Genomic DNA, 20942 nt, shown 5'->3' on the forward strand with positions numbered 1-20942 from the left:
TAGTTTTAGACTGTACTTAATTCAAGTTCTTGTTCCATAAAATATTAATTATGATATTCGTGAATTAACTTCCAATCCGTAATAAAAAATAAAGGAGGGGTTGATGACCTTATATTTGCTACTTGTTAATGCCCCTGTATTGGGGGTCTACGCATACAGCGCGTACAGCGCGAAAAAAATCGGTATTTTTCATCTGATTTCATTGAAGACATGTTGACATTTTGTACACGGATAGATATATTTTTATATCCTTATATCCTTAGTTATTTCCTGAATTATAACAGGTTTTCTGACCCTGAAAACCAGGGGCAGGTAGTAACGTGTAAACCATCTGATTACTTGAACCAAACACTGAGTTGTTTAAACTTCGCGCATTCTCAGCTCTCACGGATTCTCTTATACGCAAATATTCTATTATTTTGACATCGAATTTGAGTTTTAATCTGCACATATTCTGAATCTGTGTAAAATTGTCTTAACAATATACTTTAATTTTTAAATTGGAATGAAACCTGAAACCTTATTTGAAGGTTAACAATTATACATAGTTAAAAATAATAATTGAACTCCGACTTTTTCTGTGCAACAACGGGCGAATTGACGAAACCTATTTTTTCAGAAAATCTCTTGTTTTAAATGTCTGAAACTAGAGAGAAAGATGGGACAAGTGATAATTTAGAGAAGTCCAGTGGTTCCGAGGACCCTGAGCTGAACCATGTTGTTGTGCTTGAACCTGAGATCAAACACGACCTGGTTCCAATCCACTCTCTCCTCCTGGACCACGCCATCCATCTGCAGGAGAAGGTCAACAGGGAGATCTACAACATTGGACTCGTCAGAAGAAAACTAGCACGGGAAATGTAAGCTTAATTCATATCTCCTGCATTTTTTTTAAAGTTGAGAATTGGACTGTTCAAAAAGTAAAATCTAGAAAGTAGATGATGTCCAAAGACAAATGAAATGAATTTTGAAATTTGAAATTACTATCAGAGGTGTATACATTGGGGAAGTTAATTGAAATCTAGGATTTGCGAATGGGTTTTAGGTTCCAACGAGTCCTGAGGTTCTGAGCCCCTCTTCTCTGGAAGGATAAATTTCTGTATACGCCCCTGAATACAATTTAGATATATTCTTTTTATTTTCTATGGGAAAAAATAATACCCTGCAATCGACAGAGTTTTGTGAATCTTGCAAAATAAATGTCAATTATTTTTTGAAATTGTTACGAAAGAAGTAAGAAGCTTTTTATGTCTTTTTTCCCTGTAACTTCTCAATTTGAAAAGAAGAAAATGCGTGAAATTATGTTGGATGTATATTGGAAATATTCTTGTAACATTAAAGCACGATGTTTGTGGTGTCTATAATTTGTGAAACTATTGTGTACTTTATCATTCATGCTATCTTTATGATATTGTGAACATGGTCTTCAGGGGTACAGTGGCTGAGAGTCTAATAGGTCTTGGTGGAGTATCTCTACCGGACGGTCTCCAAATACCCTCTGTCCTCCCTGAATCCTCGCCTCATCATAATGTACTATCTGCCATCCTCAGCATTCATAAATACAGGTTAAGTATTTTTTAACTTACTTTTGAATTACACTGAGAACCAGAAAACTTGGGAATCAACTTAAAAACTTAATAGTACAGTATAAACAGGCCAATATCAATAAATACGGGATTTAATAAGTTACTAGTAAAACTATTTGCTTAGTAACAAGTTAACATCAAATGCACTTGATTATTGCAATAAATTCGTTATACTATTCTACAGTTTTCTTATTCTCACTGTAAATAGGTATTGAATACTGATAGGATCGACCACAACTGTACAGAGTTTGCATATAACATTACATCTTTCTTGTTCTCACTGTAAATAGGTACTGAATACTGATATAGGGTCGACCACAACTGTACAGAGTTTGCATATAACATTACATCTTTCTTGTTCACACTGTAAATATGTATTGAATACTGATAGGATCGACCACAACTGTACAGAGTTTGCATATAACATTACAACTGTACAGAGTTTGCATATAACATTACATCTTTCTTGTTCTCACTGTAAATAGGTATTGAATACTGATATAGGGTCGACTACAACTGTACAGAGTTTGCATATAGGGTCGACCACAACTGTACAGAGTTTGCATATAACATTACATCTTTCTTGTTCACACTGTAAATAGGTATTGAATACTGATATTGAATACTGATATAGGATCGCTCACTGTAAATAGGTATTGAATACTGATATAGGATCGACCACAACTGTACAGAGTTTGCATATAACTGATATAGGGTCGACCACAACTGTACAGAGTTTGCATATATAACATTACATCTTTCTTGTTCTCACTGTAAATAGGTATTGAATAGGTATTGAATACTGATAGGATCGACCACAACTGTACAGAGTTTGCATATAACATTACATCTTTATAACATTACATCTTTCTTGTTCTCACTGTAAATAGGTATTGAATACTGATATAGGATCGACCACAACTGTACAGAGTTTGCATATAACATTACATCTTTCTTGTTCACACTGTAAATATGTATTGAATACTGATAGGATCGACCACAACTGTGCAGAGTTTGCATATAACATTACATCCAGTTCACAGGAAATTTCTTCAAAAGAAAAACAATTTAATATTTTTATAGAGATTTGATGGTTTTAGGATGCCTCAGAAATCTTATGTTTTTTTAATATAAAACCATAAGTGTCCCTTTTCTATGAATGCTTTTACTACAGGGTAATTTCCAAACAAATTTTGGTTTGGAACCAATGTCACCTGTGCTGGATATTAAAAGAAGTTTGTGCAAAACAGCTAAATTAACCTAATAGGTTGCAAGGGTGAAATTTATACTAATCTTAATTGTCCTTTTCAAATTTTGAATCATTACAAAATGTTTTGATTAAAATTTGACTTTCCAGGGATTTCTCGGTTAAGATGTTACAAGAACGGTCGGCAAAGTTCGAGGCCGTTCCCATCCCACCTCGAACAGAGGACAGTCCGACAGATTTTAACGAAGCTTCGGACGATATGGACAAAAGTTTTCATTATCTCAGGACACTATTGGATCAGGTATCATCTTTTCAAGAAACTATAAATTCAAGAGACTCTCTTCTTTATTTAAGAGACTCTTTTCTTTATTTAAGAGACTCTCTTCTTTATTTAAGGGACTCTCTTCTTTCAAGAGACTTTCAATTCGAGACTTTAGTCTAGGATTACCATTAAACATATTATGGTTGTTTAAACTTAATGTCAAACAAGCCACTTTATCCTTACTTTTATCATTTGTTTGAATTATTTTTTGTTTAAGAGGCTGTGGCTGGGGTTTGATAAGTAATTTTGTGGTTTCTACCATTTACAGAGTAGCATGTTCCATTTATAATGGTACCTTTTAAAACCTTAGTTTGATCTTAGATGAATGAGAAAATTTTGTATTCTCTATTTTCCTCATTATTCCTGAGATAAAGGATTAAAGGCTACCGTTGTAAATGTCGAGTCACTTGAAAGTACAACGACAGTCCCTTTAAGATTGGAGAATGTGGTCGTGAGCTACAGATGTGTGAAGAGGATGGAGTAAACCTCCGGAGATTCAGCTCCGAGACTTGTCGACAGATTGACGCTCTGGAGAAACAATACGTTTTCGACAAGATGGAAGAATTAAACTTCAGGTTGGACAATCTATATATATACTTCGCTTGTCTGTCTGTTTGTTGGTTTGTAACCGATAAACGTCAAAACGGATTAAACCGATCGGGTCCAAATTTTTTGTGGGACCTCACATGACCCCAGGTAGATTTATGTATTACGTTTAATTGTATATTGTAAAATGTATATCCGCAGAATTGATTTTTATTAATTATTGCCACACAAAATACTTCAGATTAAATAACAATTAAAAGTTGAAAGCCTAGATTTTTATTTTCTGAATTTTTTGTTTTATCCCTGTGTTCTTTCCAAACTCTATATTAAATTTTGGTTCATTAATATATAATTTGTTAGATCTTGCAGTATACAGTCAAGGAAACCTGTGAAATCCATAGGACACACTTTAGATCTCCAGGTAGCATAAATTGTAGGTATACCAAGGGCATTATATTGGACGTTGGTAGCTGATACGGAACACACATGTTATCTGTCGTCAAATGTACTTAAGGGGTAAAAATATTATTTGGGAAATTAATGAAATTTTGGGGAAGAATAGAAAAGGAACAAAAGCTTGCAAATCCCTGTCCATCAAGTTATCTTTTTTATTTTTGTCCTATCCTCCATAGAAATCAAGCATTAAATTTATCATATATTTTCTAACCTTAGTTTTTTGGTCTTTGAATTTGAATAGCGCTAAGAAATATCTTGAATTCCCAATTTTTGTATCTGCAATCAGAAATTATAATTATTGTAATTATAATTGTTGTTCAGGAGATAATGTCCCTGTATGTATTGTAATTATTATGATTGTTGAGATAATGTCCCTGTATTGTAATTATTATGATTGTTCATGAGATAATGTCCCTGTATTGTAATTATTATGATTGTTGAGGAGATAATGTCCCTGTATTGTAATTATTATGATTGTTGAGATAATGTCCCTGTATTGTAATTATTATGATTGCTTAGGAGATAATGTCCCTGGCGAAGAACGCCAAGTCTATGGTGTACGAAGTAAGTCTGAAGATGCTCAGGGTGGTCGATCATCTCAAGGAACAAAGCACCTTAATAAACCTTTAATGTGATTGTTTACCTATTCTAACAATTTTCGCTACTTTCCGTCTAAATAACCATAAATAGCTTTTAAAACAGAATTCTGGACCTGATCAACATTTTTAAAGCCATAATACTAGTGATTTACCCTCCCCCCCCTAATCCTTACTCTTTTATTTACCGGGGGTTTGTTGTTGGAGCAGGGTGCAGAAATATCCAGTACTGCAGCATACCATGCAATAACTAAAGAGAACTCAGAACTTCTCAGGAACTCAAATCAATCAGATTGTTGTAATTTCTTTCATTTTCTACGATTCACTGGTTGTTTGATTAGTTGTCTAGATGTTTAGTTGGTTGGTTGGTTGGTTCGTTCGTTGGTTGGTTGGTTGGTTGGTTGGTTGGTTGGTTGGTATTGTGAAAATCCGCGAATTATTTTTGTTTTGTTTTACGATGTACACAAAGAGAACATGTTCACAATTAATTTAGAAGATGGGCGCGAAGCGCTCTCTAAGGCTAGTTTTTTTAAAAAGAAATTCGTCGATTTATCCGTTATCTAATCCTAGTTGTTGGTTGATCGACTAATCGATTTATTTAGTTAAATGAGTTGTTTGATTGATTGCTTTTAGAAGAAGGCGTTAAAGATGTCGATCTTCTACAAGCTCGGTGTGGAGAACAAGGACGCGTCTGCGGTCCGGTGTGACGGGATGGAGATGAGTGTCAAGGTAAAGGATTAAAGGGATTGGTCCATTATTTACAATCTGAGGTTGGGTAATACAAAATGTATTCAGAGTCCAACGCTAATGAGAAGAATTATATTGTTAAGATAATACAATATTGAATATAGATTTTTTTTTACTTATTATTATTTTTGAAAGATTATTACTGCATCTGAAAGATTAGATATAAAGATATATCATATATTTTTCTGTTAATGATTTTAGTTGTCTAGATTCATGAATTTAATGAGATTTGTTTTCTACTATGTATCTTTTGACAACAATTGTAATATTCTATATTTACATATGTGAAAGAAACTTTAATAATAATGAATACAAATAAAATAGCAGTTGAATTTCTGAAATATTTCTTTAGGATTTAAAGCTTGCTATACTGGATCAAAAGAAATTTAACAATTCCACAGATTTCGATTTCACTGTTGCAAACCCGCAAACAAAAGAGGTAAAGATAATCCACTTAATTTATAAAGTAAATCTTCCAAATGCCAAAACTAGGGTTTCCAATCGGAATTCCGTTGTTCTCGAATTGAGCGCAATTGCTTGGAGTTTGCAGGACTCGCAATTTGGCGCAAGTAAAATCCACTTGCGTTGGGAACCCTAGTAAAACTGTTAAACCTAAACATTTTCTTTCAGAAACCTAAACAAATTTTAGGATATATTTGATATAACGAACTTAGAAACGAACCAAAATAATGATTGATTTTTTGGTTTGTTTTTAGTTCGTTGATGCAAATATCTTGTCCCTGGGTTAATATTGTTAATATTTTTAAAGTTTAAAAAAGGAAATTTTTGTAATAAGCAGTTTTGGGATTAGTAAAAATTCTGAAAATTTTAATAAAAGTCCAAAAACTAACGACCGGAACTAAATGCCCAACTTCCAAACATAAATGGTGGGAATAAGTTTCTGTGGTTCAGGAGTATAATGATGAATCCACAATACCACGTGGAACAACTGTAGTAGTCGGCAGGAAACCTATGCCGAGGGGAGAAAAGAAGGTTTGGAGAGAAGAAAGGTAAGTAAAAATATTTTTTTGAAAAAAATCATTTATTTCTCAATGAGCTTAAAATTACTCAGAGCTGTGAACTCTTTATTGTGGATATTGAGATCGATGCTTAATCTTGATCTTTTGTTAATCTGCAGATTAATTTAATCTTTATTTGATATCCGGGATGGTAATTGTATCCATTCAGTGGTCGAAGGGAGCATTGATCAGGGTAGAAATAACTAAATTGAAGATATGGAATGATACAATTTTATGTATATTCTCAAATTAAACGTGCCCACATTGGATATCGAGATCAAGTGATCGGGTTTATGAGTATCTTACACAAAAGTTCACAGCTCTGTTACTCTTAGAAAAATTATGATCATCGGAATTATACCTTCTTCATGGTTATCATTATATCTTTAGTGTGATCAGAAGAAAAATTAAAAATGAAGATGATTTTAATAAATATTTTAATATTGCTATGTTTAGAAATCTTGGAGTGAAAGACTTGAATTCTGATTCCTCTCAAGTTACGAGCACCTCAGAGGAGGGTCGTCTGGAGCAGGTAGAAAACCGGTTTCTAATAAACAATTGTGAACACTAAACCATAGTACTAAGGATATTTTCACATTTATTCTTCAGAAATATTATTTGGACGGTTGATGTTGTACTATGGATGATTACAATGACATTTGCATTAAAATTTATGGATACACTTCGATGGCAAGGAGCGCCGATCCCTATTTCATTGAATGATGGATTGTCAGCTGATAATAATATATATATTGACCATTTTATACAATTTAATTATTAATTTGTTTGTTCCTTTGAGTGTAATAAGTGATGTTGCATCTTCAGACTAAGAACAAAGATTGGATAATCAAACTTATATGAAAATAACCGAACTTAAGCTCGGCTTACTGAATAAAAATCTAGCTCTAGTAGTATAAACTCCGTGTTCAGGTTATTGCCCAGTCTGGAAATGAGTATGGATCGGAACACTGGGAAAGAATCAGGTCGAATAAAAATGTTAAATTTAATTTTATTTCATCAAACAACCCATGTATTTTGTAAACAAAGCAGATAAATCTGTAAGCAAGTACTTTGACAAACCCAAATATTATCCAATAAAAACCTTTATACAACTACTATAGAAATAAATATTAATTGCAATCATGTAAATAAACTAATACCAATTAACACATTTTATTTTGCAGGAGACAGAGAGCAAGCAGACCATTAGCTGGAGAAGCTCCTCGACTAGAGAAGAGAGCAGCAGCTGGTATACCGGCAACCATGCTGGTCAACGTAGACGATTCTTCTAAATCAATAAAGGTGCAGCGCTAACTAGAATATGTCCATTTAATCTTTCTCGGTAATAGAATTCTTGGAACAGGGTTCATCTCCCGACCTTCCTATTTATAAATTGGAAAACATTGACAAATTCTGGGTGTGGTTGGTTNGGGGGGGGGTCTTGGTCTTATCAAATTAACCTGACCAAAGGTAGGATAACTAATGTGTGGAGTGTCGGTAATTTTGAAATAATTGATCTCGATATCCAATGTGGGTATAAATTAGAAGGTATATTGCTTGAACCCTCAATTTATGTTATCTCTGTCTGACGAGGACCAATTAATTCATATGTAATTATATGATGGAGATCAATGCCAGAGATTTATAACACAAGTTATGACCTCTAGACAAATTAACAAAGTAAACTTTTCCACTGCGTGTTGAAATAAAGGATTTTATTTGAAATTTTGAAATCAAATGTTTTTTTTCTGTTTTAGATTGACAACCAAGGGCAGACCCTGATGACCTTGGTAGAGAAGGAGGGATACAGTCAGAATAAGATGGAGAATATGGATTGGTTGAACGAGACAGATCAGATCGAAGGTATGTCACATAAACTTGGACCAGGGTTGCGGTTTTATAAAAATAGAATTCACTATAATGAGAGGTTTTCTTTCCTTTAGCGATAAAGAAGAAATGAGATGATCAGGGGGAAAATTATTATTTAGATAAAATATATACTGTTGAATTCTTAATCAGCTTCATGAATCTTAAATAGCAAGAGGAGAAGAATAATCAATAATGAACGATATATGCAAAATTGAATGTATCTTTGTAATACATATTTTGTAATAAATTTTATTAACAATTTTCTGTTATCAAATTCATTTGATATTTTTGTGTGTGTTTTCAGTAGTTTACTTTCAAAACAGATGAACCAATTACTAAACAAAGCTCAAATCTTTGTTACCACTTTTTTTAAAATTCGATGTTAATTACATACTTATATAAAAACAACAATCAGTCCTTTTAAATTTGACGAGCTTTTCTACTTTTTTTATAATGTTCAGGTAAGAGTACTGCGAAGAAGAAGAAGAGTACACTAGATGATGATGTACTGTGTGGAGTCTGTACAGAAATGATGACGTCAGCTGTACTGCTCCCCTGCTGTGCAGGAGCAGCTTGTGATATGTGTGCCCGGGAATATTTGATTGAGAATGATAATGTTTGCCCGCTGTGCAAGGAAACTAATCAGTCTCCGGAGGAGATAGTTCCAGCTCTAGGAGTTAGAATCAAGGTTGCTAAACTAGGAGGACAGGTACAAATAATAGTTCCTGCTCTAGGAGTTAGAATCAAGGTTGCTAAACTAGGAGGACAGGTACAAATAATAGTTCCTGCTCTAGGAATTAGAATCAAGGTTGCTAAACCAGGAGGACAGGTACAAATAATAGTTCCTGCTCTAGGAATTAGAATCAAGGTTGCTAAACTAGGAGGACAGGTACAAATAATAGTTCCAGCTCTAGGAGTTAGAATCAAGGTTGCTAAACTAGTAGGACAGGTACAAATAAACTACATTAAAAGCTCAGAAACTCCAGTGCCCCTTCCCCAAGGGTACTGGAGTTCTGTGGCATGTGTATTGTATAAAGTCTTCATTTTGTGAAAGACTTTACTATATACTTTGATTTTGAAGTTACTAGTTACTTGTTTTATAACATCATCAAAAACACTTAAGACTGCTTAGATGTCGTTTTTCTAGTCCACGGTTCTATAGGTCCTACATATACCAAATTCATAATCCCCCCCCCCCTTCTTCTCAGTATTAATCTTATTCTGTTTCTAGCCCCTAAAGCATGTCCCCCGCTCTACCCCTATCCGGAATCTAGCTCGAGATACCAGAAAACTAGAGGAAGCTGTCCTGAAAAGCTTGACTGATAATCCTCTCTCTCCAGACAATTTACCGGTATCAGATACACCAGTATCCAACCCTTGTACAGAGCTTGACAGACCGAACTCGGGGTTATCCGACTCCAGTCCATCCCAGGAGACCAGGTTTGTTCCTACCCCGGAGAAACAGCACCCTGAGAGTCCCGGGTTTAAGTCAGGTGTAGGGATGGAGAGGGTAGAGGGTGTGACCCCGACTCCGACGGATCCTCCGACCCCGTTGAATGATGAGAAGTCCTCCCCCGGAGAAGAAGCTGTTAGTTCATCTAACCTTCGGCCTCCGAGTCAGATGAAGGAAGGCACTAAGGTGAGTTATGCGTACTATACAATATCCTTACTTGTCTCATGTATTGTAAATTTTATAAAACCATGACAATTTAAATTAATCCTGACCAGGCATTAACCACTCCTGGGACTGAATTTATTGAACTGGAGAAAAACGGCTGAACTATCCACCACTGGTACAAATCATGAACCAGCGGTTTATCTTTCAAATAAAAGTTGATATTGATTTTTCTCCCTGGCTTTAAAAGACTGTCTACGTGATTTCAAGTGACCCTCTCTTACAGAGTTTTTGCCGATTTACAATAGTCCCCTTAAATCCTTAATCTGAGGGAGAACATTATTGTTTGACTGAATTCAACACGTTTTAAGATAATTTCTATCTTCATTGTTGCTCAGATATTTGCGTATTTAGGGTACCAATGCGAATAGTGCATGCAACTCTTTAACTTTTAATTGAAGGGTGACTTGAAATTAAGTTGACAGTCCCTTAAATCATCACCATTAACAATCTATATTTAGGATTCCTCCCCTGACACCACTGGTGATGGTATTGAGGATGTGTATACTATATTATTAACAATCTATATTTAGGATCCCTCCCCTGACACCACTGGTGATGGTATTGAGGATGTGTATACTATATTATTAACAATCTATATTTAGGATCCCTCCCCTGACACCACTGGTAATGGTATTGAGGATGTGTATTCTATATTATTAACAATCTATATTTAGGATCCCTCCCCTGACACCACTGGTAATGGTATTGAGGATGTGTATACTATATTATTAACAATCTATATTTAGGATCCCTCCCCTGACACCACTGGTGATGGTATTGAGGAGGTGTATACTATATCTACTGTGGGGGCCACCAGACAGCAGAGGACACATGCTGACTACCACGCTAGCTACAGTTCATCTTATCCTCTTCCTTATCCTCATCCTCCTGCTCCAGATTATTATTCTCAGTCTCAATATTATCAAACCCATCCCCCGCCAGTTCATTCACAGAAAGGTAGAATATTTTTAATAAGGGTGAAACATTTTTCTGAAATTTTTTTTTTTAACCCAAAAAGAAGGACTTTTATTTTTGTAAAAATAAAAAATAGCCTTTGCAAATGGGCTTTAATATTAAAAAAGTTATACATATATTTTTATTTTTATTTTTGATATTTTAATGATAAAAATGTGATGCATGTAAATGATTTTTGATTTTGATTAATTCAACCTACTTCTGTTTTACGAAGTCTCTTTGGTTTTTTTTTAATAGAGACGTATAAATATATTTATACTTATATTTGTTGTTCAGGCAATACCTATAAATACGACGAGGCCGAAGAACAGGAGAGATGGAGGAGAGAGGAGGAATCGAGAACTGCTCGGAGACATGACAGAGATAGAAACTACCGAGGGAGGGATGGAAGAGGGGATAGAGATAGAAGGGATGCTAGAGGGATGGATAGAGATGGAAGAGGAAGAGACGGACGGTACGAAGATAGAGGAGCAGGATATGACAGAAGATATAACAGGGACTATCCTAGGGATAGAGAACGTGGAAGGGAAATTAGGAGAAGTCTTGAACGAGATTACGATGCAAGACGCCACCCGGAGCACAGTAGATCTCACTATGAAGAAAGAGAAAGGTTTCGGGAGCCAGGGCGGGATTACTATAGGAAAAGAACCCCTAGTCCTGAGTTACGCACTGATCCACCAGGGTCTAGGAGTTTGCGAGAAGATATAGAGAAGAGAGATGATGGTTCTCCCGGCGACCGGAGTCAATCCGTCTCACGAGATGCAGATCCATCTCCTCTTAATTCTTCTCCCCCGTCTCCTGTTAAAGAGAAAAAAGAGAAAAGGAAGAAGAAAAATAAGGACAAGCCGACAAAAGAATCCGATGAATCGCCTGACAGTATGAAATCGGATAAATCTAAGAAGGAAGAATCTAGAATAGAACTAAAGAAACTTGTTCAAGGTTTTAAGGAAAGAGCAAAGAGTAATTCTGGGAATTCCGATTCTAGCGGGGACAAGGAGAAGATTAAACAGCAGTTAGATACAGTCGGAGATCTTAGAATGCTTCTCAAGGAGAGGAAAAGAAAGAAGGAGGAAACTGGTCAGGGACCCATAGATTCTAGTACAGAGGGTAGTTTAGATCGGTCCCGAGGAACTCCAAGTAGAGAGAGAGGTCAAGAGAGATCAAGGAACGAAAGATCTGGTAGAGATAGAGCAAGCACTGAAAGAACAACTAGTCGTGAGGGACGCCGTGAAAGACTAAGCGAAGAAAGATCACGCCTCGAAAGGCAAAGTCCAGAAAGAACTCGCCGAGAAAAACTCAGCGCAGAAAGAACACGACGTGAAGAACCCAGTTCAGAGAGAACGCGCCGTGAAAGACCAAGTTCTGAAAGGATAGGTCAGGAAAGACCAAGTGTTGAAAGGGCAGGTCGAGAAAGACCAGGTAGCGACAGGGAAGGTCGTGGACGAGGCAATCTGGATAGAAAAGACCGAGAAAGACCCAGCGCTAATACAGAGCGTGATAGATCAGGACGGGGTAAAGGTTTTCATGATAGAACGGAAAGAGGACAACGAAGCCCTGATATGATGCACCGGGGTGGACACGACAGATCAGGCCGGGATAGGATGAGCCCAGAAAGAGGAGTTCACCGAGGATTCAGTCCCTCAAGAGGTTTACGGAGAGGTAGTTCAGATATGCGGAGGAGTCCAGCCAGAGACGATCATACTAGACGCAGACCTGGAGGATTAGGAAGATTAGGATCTGGAGTAAATGATAGAAACCCTTCTCCTGATTTATCCCGTCCTACACGGGAGGGTTCTAGTTGGTCTACTCCGGATAGGGCAAGCAGGGACAGACCAGACGATAGAAGATCTAGCCGTGATTCAAGATTAGCAGATCTTGAGAAAACAGATAAAAGATATACCAGATCACCCCTAGAGACTAGGGAGAGACGGAGGGACAGAGATCCACAAGATTCTAGAGTTGAACTAGATTCTAAAGATCTGCAAATCTTGGAGGAACTTCGGTCGGCCCGAAATCCTGAGCCCAGACATATTTCAAGATCTAGATCTCCAGAATCTAAACCTGTATCCAGGCCTGAATCCAGAGCTGGATCAAATACGGAGTCTAGCAGAGCTGAAACCATGTCCGACTCTGGGCCAGGGTCCAGAGCTGAAGAGTCTGTTGAACCCAGATCAAGACAACAGTCTCCAGGTTCAGATAAGGACAGGGAAGAAGAGAATGAAAGCCTGGAACGTGAAGCCAACTTTGAAGCAAATTCCTCTCTCTCACTGAGCTCCTCCAGTAGATCACATTCTAGAAACTCAAGGTAAAAAATATTGTAACTTTTAATACCTCTATATATAATATACTTTGCTTGTCTGTCTGTCCGTTTCTATCGAATAAACTTCAAAACGACTGAACTGATCCAGCCCAATTTTTGTGTGGGACCTTACCCACACTGCTGAAAATGGACCACCAGGTTTCAAGTCAAAACACCTAAGCGTTTTCTTCGAAATATATTAATATGCAACCACCATCCGGGAAAATATTTGGATTTTTTACTTAATGCGGCAATTCGAAAAGAAAAAGATTAAATTTGAAAATGATTTAAATGGCCGACTTTTAGAGCAACAGTTAAAAATTAAGATTATCTACAGGAAAGGGGACGGGAAGCGTATTAAAGCCTAGTTATATATATTTTAAACCAGGGTTTTTTGAACCAACATTTTTATTATATGTTTTTAGGGGAACCAGCAATATAACCAGTTTCCTGGACGATATTGATCAGACAGATCATACAGATGATAAACTTCCAGAACGGACATTACAAAATTCTCCCGTAAAACCTGCTGAGAAGAGTCCGGAGCATAGTCCGGAGAGGTTTCCCTCCGATGAATCTGGTCAGGATTCTGATCAGGAAATTCAAGAAGATGAGAGTAATCAACCTCAAGAACTATCCCAACAGATAGAAGAACATGAACGTGATGATTATGAGAAAGAAGAAATTGATAAACCTGAAGACAAATTGAAGGAAGAAGAAACAAGAGATGAAAGAGAAGAGTCCGATAAAGATTCTCAAAGTGAAGACGAGAAAAAGAGCTCACACAACTCTGATGAATCTGACGAGGAGGAAGAGGATGAAGAAGAAGATGATGATGATGATCATGATGATGAGAAGAAGGATCTTGAGAAAAGCAAGGGAACTGATGATTACGAACTTACCCTAGAGATAAACGAACATGAATTCCTAGACTTTGAACCTCCAGTTTCCGAGGTGGTTGAGAACGCGCCAAGTTCTCCCCCGAAAATGAAGAAAACGAAAGAAAAACTCTCAAAGAAAAAATCTTCTGTCAAGAAAGTTTCCTCCGAAACGTCTGAGACAGTGGTTCGCCAAGAACAATCTGAAAAGGCGGATGACGGAGAGAAAACTGTCTCTGTTCGAAAGAGAATGTTGGAAGAAATGAAGAAGGATGGAACGGAGGAGAATACTAAAGATCAAGAGTTAAAGCAGGACCCGGAGAAGGATAAATCTACTGAGAAGGAAGAACAGTCCGAGAATGCACCGAAGATAAATGTAAAGATAGATAATCTAAAGAAACGGGTTTACAGGAAGGGGAGCAGAGATACAAGTCCAGATGACAGGAACAGTAGAAATTCAACTGACAAGAGGAAGGATTCTAAATCTTCTAGAGATCGGAAAGGATCCGATCCGAGTGAAAGATCGGCGGTGAAAGGGAAAGAAAAGGCATTTGAATGGAAGAGGGTAAAGCCTCAAGATAAGAGCAAAGATAGAGACCCAGAAAAAGGAAAAGAACGAGAAAAGATAAACGAAAAGGCAGCTCCTCAAGAGAAAGAGAAAGGAAGCGAGCAGGAAAAGGAAAAAGCCAGCAAGAAGGGAACTGAGAAATCGTCGGAGAAAACACGTGACAAGGTTGTTGAAAGGGGAAAGGATAAAGGAAGAGATAAAACACCAGATAAGGATAGAACAGAACCATCTGGCACAAGTAGAGAGAGAGCGTCTTTAAAAGAAACTGATAAACGTGGTTCTAAAGATTCACCAAGGAGGAATACAACTCCTAGGTCTAAAGATTTATCTAGTGATTCATCAAGAAAGGGTGAGAAGCCTAGGTCTAGAGAAACATCAAGGAAAGGTGAGAAACCTAGGTCTAGAGAGTCGTCAAGGAAGGGTGAGAAACATACGTCTAGAGAATCGTCAAGGAAAGAAGAGAAACCTAGATCCAGAGAATCGTCTAGGAAGGATGATTACTCTAGGGCGGAGAAAAGAAGAGATGAAGAAATGGTTAATGAGTCGAAATCTTCGAAGGATAAACGAGAAAGAAACTCTGAGCAAGATAGAGAAAAGGCCCGAGGTAAGGATGAAAACAGAAGACGGGAAGAATCCCGGGATTCTAGATTAAGCTCCCGTAGTAGGGATCGATTGTCAGAGTTAGATGTTAAACTCCCAACCAGTAAACGAGATCAGAAGAAACAGGAAGAAATTGCTCACAACCTTTGGAAAGCGGAAAGAGAGAGAGATAAAGAAAGAGAAAGGGAAGAGGAACGAAGAAAAAGAAGAGAACAAACTTTACCAAAAAGAAACCCCGGTCCAGATCTAATAGAAGAAGTAAAAAGTTTGAAACGCAAAGAAGAGGAGAAAAGAAAACAAGACGCACGACGAATGGAAGATGACCGGCGTAGAGAAGTGTCAAGGCGAAGAGAAGAGGAGCGAAGAGAATCGAGAAGAAGAGAAGAGGAGGAAAAGAAGCGACAAGATGAGGAAATTCGTAGAATTGAAGAGAGAAAGTTGGCTCAGAGAAGACAAATTGAAGAGGATAAAAAAATTGCGCGCGAGTTAGAGAAAGAAAAAGAAAAACAACGATTACTCGAGGAAGAAAAATTGAGAAGCCGCAGAGAACAAATAGCGAAGCTGAAAGAGGAGATTGCAAGAACGGATTTGAAAGAGAAAGCTCTCGGATCCCGGGATAGTTCCGGAACACGTGGCCGGAAACGGAAACTAGGTTCTAAACCGGAAGAAGTTGTGACAGGGTCGAAGAAACTTGAAAGCAAGAAGAAGAATAAGAAGGAGACGATTTTGGAGAGTGAGAGCAGTGAATCTGATGCTGAAAGGTAGTTAATTTAGGTTTTTTTTTTATTTGAGAAATCACTGATATTTTAGAACAAATAGGTAATTTTGTGTTTCTTCATTTTGTCCCTTCCACTCATCTCTTTAAACCATTTTCTTTAAAGAATTGTTTATAATATTTAATGTGCATTGGGATTTATGCTTTATTTTGCGGCGACCACTCTTTTCGCACGCTTTGGAGTTAAAATAAGAATTAGTTGTAGAATCAACAGACGTCGTATATATTGATACGTCGTCGTTTATATTAATACAAAGAAGAGAATTTCAAATTCTGATTTCTACTAAGTTTTGAAATAGTATGGATTCAAATAAACATGGAAACAAAGCGTAGCTGTCATTTATCAGTCTTTTTGTTTACTTTAAATTTTAACAAAGCTTCAATAGTAAAGTCGGTTACACCAAAGAAGTGGTTCAAATATCTGTATTTAGCTCAACTACTTCTAGATATTCATAAATTCCGATCTCACTCTTGTAATATTTGATATTATTCAGTTCAAGTGAAGAGGAGACATCTAGTTCCTCAAGTTCAGACAGTGATATAGACGAGGAATCCATCAAGAAACTACTCGCAGAGATGAAAAAGAAAAAGAAGAAGAAGAAGAAGAAAGCCAAGGCTAAGAAGAAGAATAAAAAGATGAAAACAGAACAAGATGAATCAGTAGAAGAGGAGGATCTACGGAAGAAGTTGACACAAGGTCAGTTTTTTTTAAATTTCGGGACTATTAATTTTGATTTAAAGGGGCTATAAATGTAATTTAAGATTACCCTCTTTTTATAGAGTTGCGTGTCAGATATACAACAATACCCTTTGTCTGATCAAGAGTATCGTGTCAGATATACAACGATACCCTTTGTCTGATCAAGAGTATCGTGTCAGATATACAACGATACTCTTTGTCTGATCAAGAGTAGCGTGTCAGATATACAACGATACTCTTTGTCTGATCAAGAGTATCGTGTCAGATATACAACGATACTCTTTGTCTGATCAAGAGTAGCGTGTCAGATATACAACGATACTCTTTGTCTGATCAAGAGTATCGTGTCAGATACACAACGATACTCTTTGTCTGATCAAGATTAGCGTGTTAGATATACAACGATGCTCTTTGTCTGATCAAGATTAGCGTGTCAGATATACAACGATACTCTTTGTCTGATCAAGATTAGCGTGTCAGATATACAACGATACTCTTTGTCTGATCAAGATTAGCGTGTGAGATATACAACGATACTTTGTCTGATCCCGTGTAAATTAGAAAAACAATATCTTCCTTTTGTTACTTTGGTTAAATGGTTTAAAGGGTTCAGTTTTAAATCAGTATAAAACTCATAAATTGGAGAGCCATTTGAAATTACGTCCCTTTAAGAGATTCAATCTTATGCTCCATCTTAATCTGTTTCCTAAACAATTCATTTACAAATATGATCTGCTTATAATATTACTTAAATCTTTAAGATTTATCGAGAAATAAAGTTTGATTTGAAAGATGAAGTTTTGACTGATAAACTGAGATATGTTTGTGCTGATTTTGAAGCTTGGTTGGGCTTGAGGGGGCTTATTGTATTAGTAACTTAGAAACTTAGTTTCAGAGATTAATTCATAGTTGGATAGAAGGATAATAGGATACTCCAGGATATACTAGGAGGTTACTAAGAAATATTAGGATACACTGAGAAATATTAGGATACACTAGGATACACTAGGATACACTAGGATATACTAGAATATACTAGGATACACTAGGATACACTAGGATACACTAGGATACACTAGGATACACTAGGATATCATGACACCAGGATATTAGGATACTTAAATGAAGAATACAAGGGTTCTTTGTTACCTGGATACTAAGAAATACTATATTACATGTTGGCAAAAGTTTTGGGTTGGATATTTTTAACTTGTGTCTTGCATCTATTCTTCCCCTGCAATACCGGCTAACCCTGGATATCCAACACAATAGTTTCTGCTTCAGAATATGATACTAGAATACTTGAATACTAAGATACTACTAATGTAAATTAAATACTGTTTTGTATCAGGAGAAGAACGGAAGAAGAGGAAACTTGAACCTGCAGTAGGGCAGTCCAACTCTAAACCCGGAGTAAAGAAGATTAGACGGGATATCTCTACAGACGACCTACCGGACTCTGATTCCTCGTATAGACGGGTTCTAGACAAATCCCGTAAACCTGCTGAGCTCCGGAAACCTAGCTCAAGAGAGATTTCCAAGGGGTCAACAGAACCTCAGAGACGAGTCATAGAGGAACCAGTTCGTAGAGTTACCACCAGAGAGGAGAAATCTAGGAAACCAGAAACAATAGTGGCTAAAAAACTGGAAACTAAGGAAAAGAAGAGAAGAATATCTTCAGATAAGAACTCAGGGACCAGTAGGTACGTTGATATTGAAGATCATTTTACGTCCCCCCAAGTTAGAAAACTGAAGGAATTGAGTCTATGTTACAAACCTAAATGTTGCAAACCTTTGATATTTCTTTAGATTATTTGATCCAACAGAATTCATAATTAGAGATATCTAAATTATTCGACTTTGCGTCACTGAATTGGGAACTGGTTTTTAGGTTTTTTTTTGGCGAGCAGTGGCCGAATTTAAAGAATTTGAGCGGCGGTTTAAATTTAAGCCGCGGCTTAAATGTGGTTGGTTCCACTTAAAATTGTATCAAATGTTTCAAGATTTAAGCCGGCGCTTAATTTAAACCGGGGTTTGGCAGATTTAAACCACGGCTCAAATTCTTTAAATTCCATCTCAGGATTAACAAACTTGCTTTTAGATGTTCAATTTTTTAATTTTCCATCAGATCATCAAAAATCATTTACCCCTGTTTTTTTAATCCAGGGGTTATTTTTTAGATAAAGAATTACAGAACTTAAGTTATTTTTACTTATTTAAATACGTTGCATAAAAAATATGGAATTTAGCTAACAAAGGACCCCCTCTTGATGTTTGGAAGGCAAAAACTATTCTCACGCTAAAGTAAATTAGGTGAATCATAGGTTCTGTTCATCAAATTGTGAAAAAGATATTAAAAATGCCCCTTTTTTGTTTGTGCCGTATTTGCATTATGACGCAATTTTATTTTACTAGAAAATGAATTGAATATTATTTTCTCGATCTAACCGAATCATGTTATGAAAATCCAATTACTGGTCGTTAATGTATCTAAGATTGGTTTCTATTCAAACCTTTTCAGTCTTAATGAATAATTATAACCTTGTTCCCCTGCAGTGGTATATATATACATTGTCGGGGAAATAACGCAAAAGGACGTTAAATAAATCTGAACTATTTTCTCACTGACCCGAGAAGAGATATAACAATCTTTCGTTGTTCGATTTTTTTTATTTTACCGTTATTATACTTATGTTTCCTCAAACTTACAAGAACAGTCCCTTTAAGGAAATTATTTACCCCTGTAATGTGTTGGGTTTATCAAGTACACAACCCACCAGACTAATTAGACCTTATTTTTGTTTTAACAAGTTTGTTTGTAGTTTTCACACTAATTCATACATTAGTTTGTTTCTCAACTTAACACATTTACATTTAGGTTTTTATCTTGCTTGGTTTTAATTACATCTTGTAAAATAAATGTTAAGTACAGTTAAACCCTGAACTTCTGAGACATCAAAAGAATTTATAAATGTCGTATTCTAACCTTACTGATAATGGAATGATATATGATTCTCAATCTTACCCTATTAAGCTTTTTTATATTAAACGTGATCAAATCTTCATTTCTTGAGGGAGGTATGGTTTGTATAAATATTTACAAAATTGTTTGATCTCTTTTTTCTGTTATTTGTTTTCATTATGTCGTCATTTAAAAATTGTTAATTTCAGAAAACATCTTGTTTTTTTTACGAACTTAATATTTGAAGATTTTATCTCTTGTGGTCTAAAACAGAAACAATTTAAAAATATCAATTCTGTCCGTACTTTTAGGTCCTGTTCTCCTGTTGTAAACAAGGTTGTGCGTAATATAAGATCCCGAGCTGTGAGTAAAGATAGAGGAGATGTTGAACTAGAAGAAGGAGAATATCTATCAGAGGAGTCGGATTAAATAAATCTAGACCTACTCCCGTCCCCCCCGGCCTATTTGAACTCCATTCCTTAAACTACCCTAATATACCTTTGTTCACTGTTCAGACTGCCCTAAACTGTTTAAATACAGGTTTAATGTACACCTGTACACTGTAACTTGTACAGTGTACCCTGTAACCTGTACACCAGAGACCAGTACGCTAAGTGCCAATATTATAAACCCTTCTTGTTTTTTTGTACATTGTAACAATTATTGAATCTGTACAGTGTATAGTGTACAGATAAATGTAGTAATGTAAATAAATTTTAGTTATTTAACCTGTGCGCAAAAGTGAATAAATCCTCTGTCCCCTTCCAACATGAAGTAAGTAAATTAAATGACCGGGGCGTGTTTGAAGAATTATTCACTCCAGCCACTGTTAAGCAGTTTTTAGCGTTTCCTAAAATAAAAACTAAATGTTTCTTGCTCTAATATAATTTTGTTTTCTGTTTTTATGTTTTAATTAAGGTTATGGCGTCCCACATTTATTGAAGTCATATTTGGTCCATAATTTACAACAAAAAATATTTATTTCTGAACCCTAAAATTCAGTTGTTTTTTATATTTTTGTTAAACGCTCAATTCCTGGTATGTGAATGTAAAAATATTGACCTATTTTTACATTTAATTGTAATTAAAAGATGTTTCATTTATCTTTTAAAGCCTCTCTTAAAATGTTATTATTTAAACTTATTTCATGCGTACAGCC

General features: G+C 36.1%; 2 protein-coding genes across 4 annotated transcripts; both read left to right on the forward strand.

Annotated features, from left to right (window-relative positions):
- Positions 1-598: 598 nt before the first annotated feature.
- LOC111697801 (uncharacterized) lies at positions 599-5070 on the forward strand. The gene is made up of 7 exons (XM_023467929.1): positions 599-860; positions 1431-1565; positions 2944-3094; positions 3551-3690; positions 4022-4082; positions 4637-4720; positions 4924-5070. Exons 1-7 carry the CDS (start codon positions 637-639, stop codon positions 5068-5070), a joined length of 942 nt encoding a protein of 313 aa, XP_023323697.1. The 5' UTR covers positions 599-636.
- Positions 5071-5326: 256 nt separating this feature from the next.
- On the forward strand, positions 5327-20682 carry LOC111697779 (trichohyalin). Of its 3 annotated transcripts, XM_023467900.1 has the most exons (15): positions 5327-5442; positions 5813-5899; positions 6373-6470; positions 6936-7011; positions 7410-7462; positions 7664-7781; positions 8237-8342; positions 8810-9057; positions 9580-9987; positions 10773-10983; positions 11278-13306; positions 13726-16107; positions 16616-16818; positions 18173-18524; positions 20095-20682. In XM_023467900.1, the coding sequence occupies exons 1-15, from the start codon at positions 5362-5364 to the stop codon at positions 20210-20212; spliced, it is 6570 nt and encodes a 2189-aa protein (XP_023323668.1). In that variant the 5' UTR covers positions 5327-5361; the 3' UTR covers positions 20213-20682. The 3 variants fall into 3 exon arrangements, with proteins under 3 accessions (XP_023323668.1, XP_023323670.1, XP_023323669.1); XM_023467902.1 differs by lacking the exons at positions 5327-5442; positions 5813-5899; positions 6373-6470; ... (3 more) ...; positions 8237-8342; positions 8810-9057 and adding an exon at positions 9064-9117; XM_023467901.1 differs by lacking the exons at positions 5327-5442; positions 5813-5899; positions 6373-6470; ... (3 more) ...; positions 8237-8342; positions 8810-9057 and adding an exon at positions 9124-9237.
- The last annotated feature ends 260 nt before the right edge of the window (positions 20683-20942 follow it).

The sequence above is a fragment of the Eurytemora carolleeae genome, unplaced genomic scaffold (genome assembly GCF_000591075.1).
Source record: "Eurytemora carolleeae unplaced genomic scaffold, Eaff_2.0 scaffold280, whole genome shotgun sequence".
NCBI lineage: Eukaryota > Metazoa > Arthropoda > Copepoda > Calanoida > Temoridae > Eurytemora > Eurytemora carolleeae.

Bases quoted from the DNA above. Each gene is read 5' to 3' on its own strand.
- LOC111697779 (XM_023467900.1), top strand. From the start codon at position 5,362: ATGTCGATCTTCTACAAGCTCGGTGTGGAGAACAAGGACGCGTCTGCG. The intron at 5,443-5,812 runs GTAAAGGATTAA...ATATTTCTTTAG, and splicing joins GGATGGAGATGAGTGTCAAG to GATTTAAAGCTTGCTATACT. The intron at 9,988-10,772 runs GTGAGTTATGCG...ATCTATATTTAG, and splicing joins AGATGAAGGAAGGCACTAAG to GATCCCTCCCCTGACACCAC.
- LOC111697801 (XM_023467929.1), top strand. From the start codon at position 637: ATGTCTGAAACTAGAGAGAAAGATGGGACAAGTGATAATTTAGAGAAG. The intron at 861-1,430 runs GTAAGCTTAATT...CATGGTCTTCAG, and splicing joins AGAAAACTAGCACGGGAAAT to GGGTACAGTGGCTGAGAGTC. The intron at 4,721-4,923 runs GAACAAAGCACC...TTGTTGGAGCAG, and splicing joins GGGTGGTCGATCATCTCAAG to GGTGCAGAAATATCCAGTAC.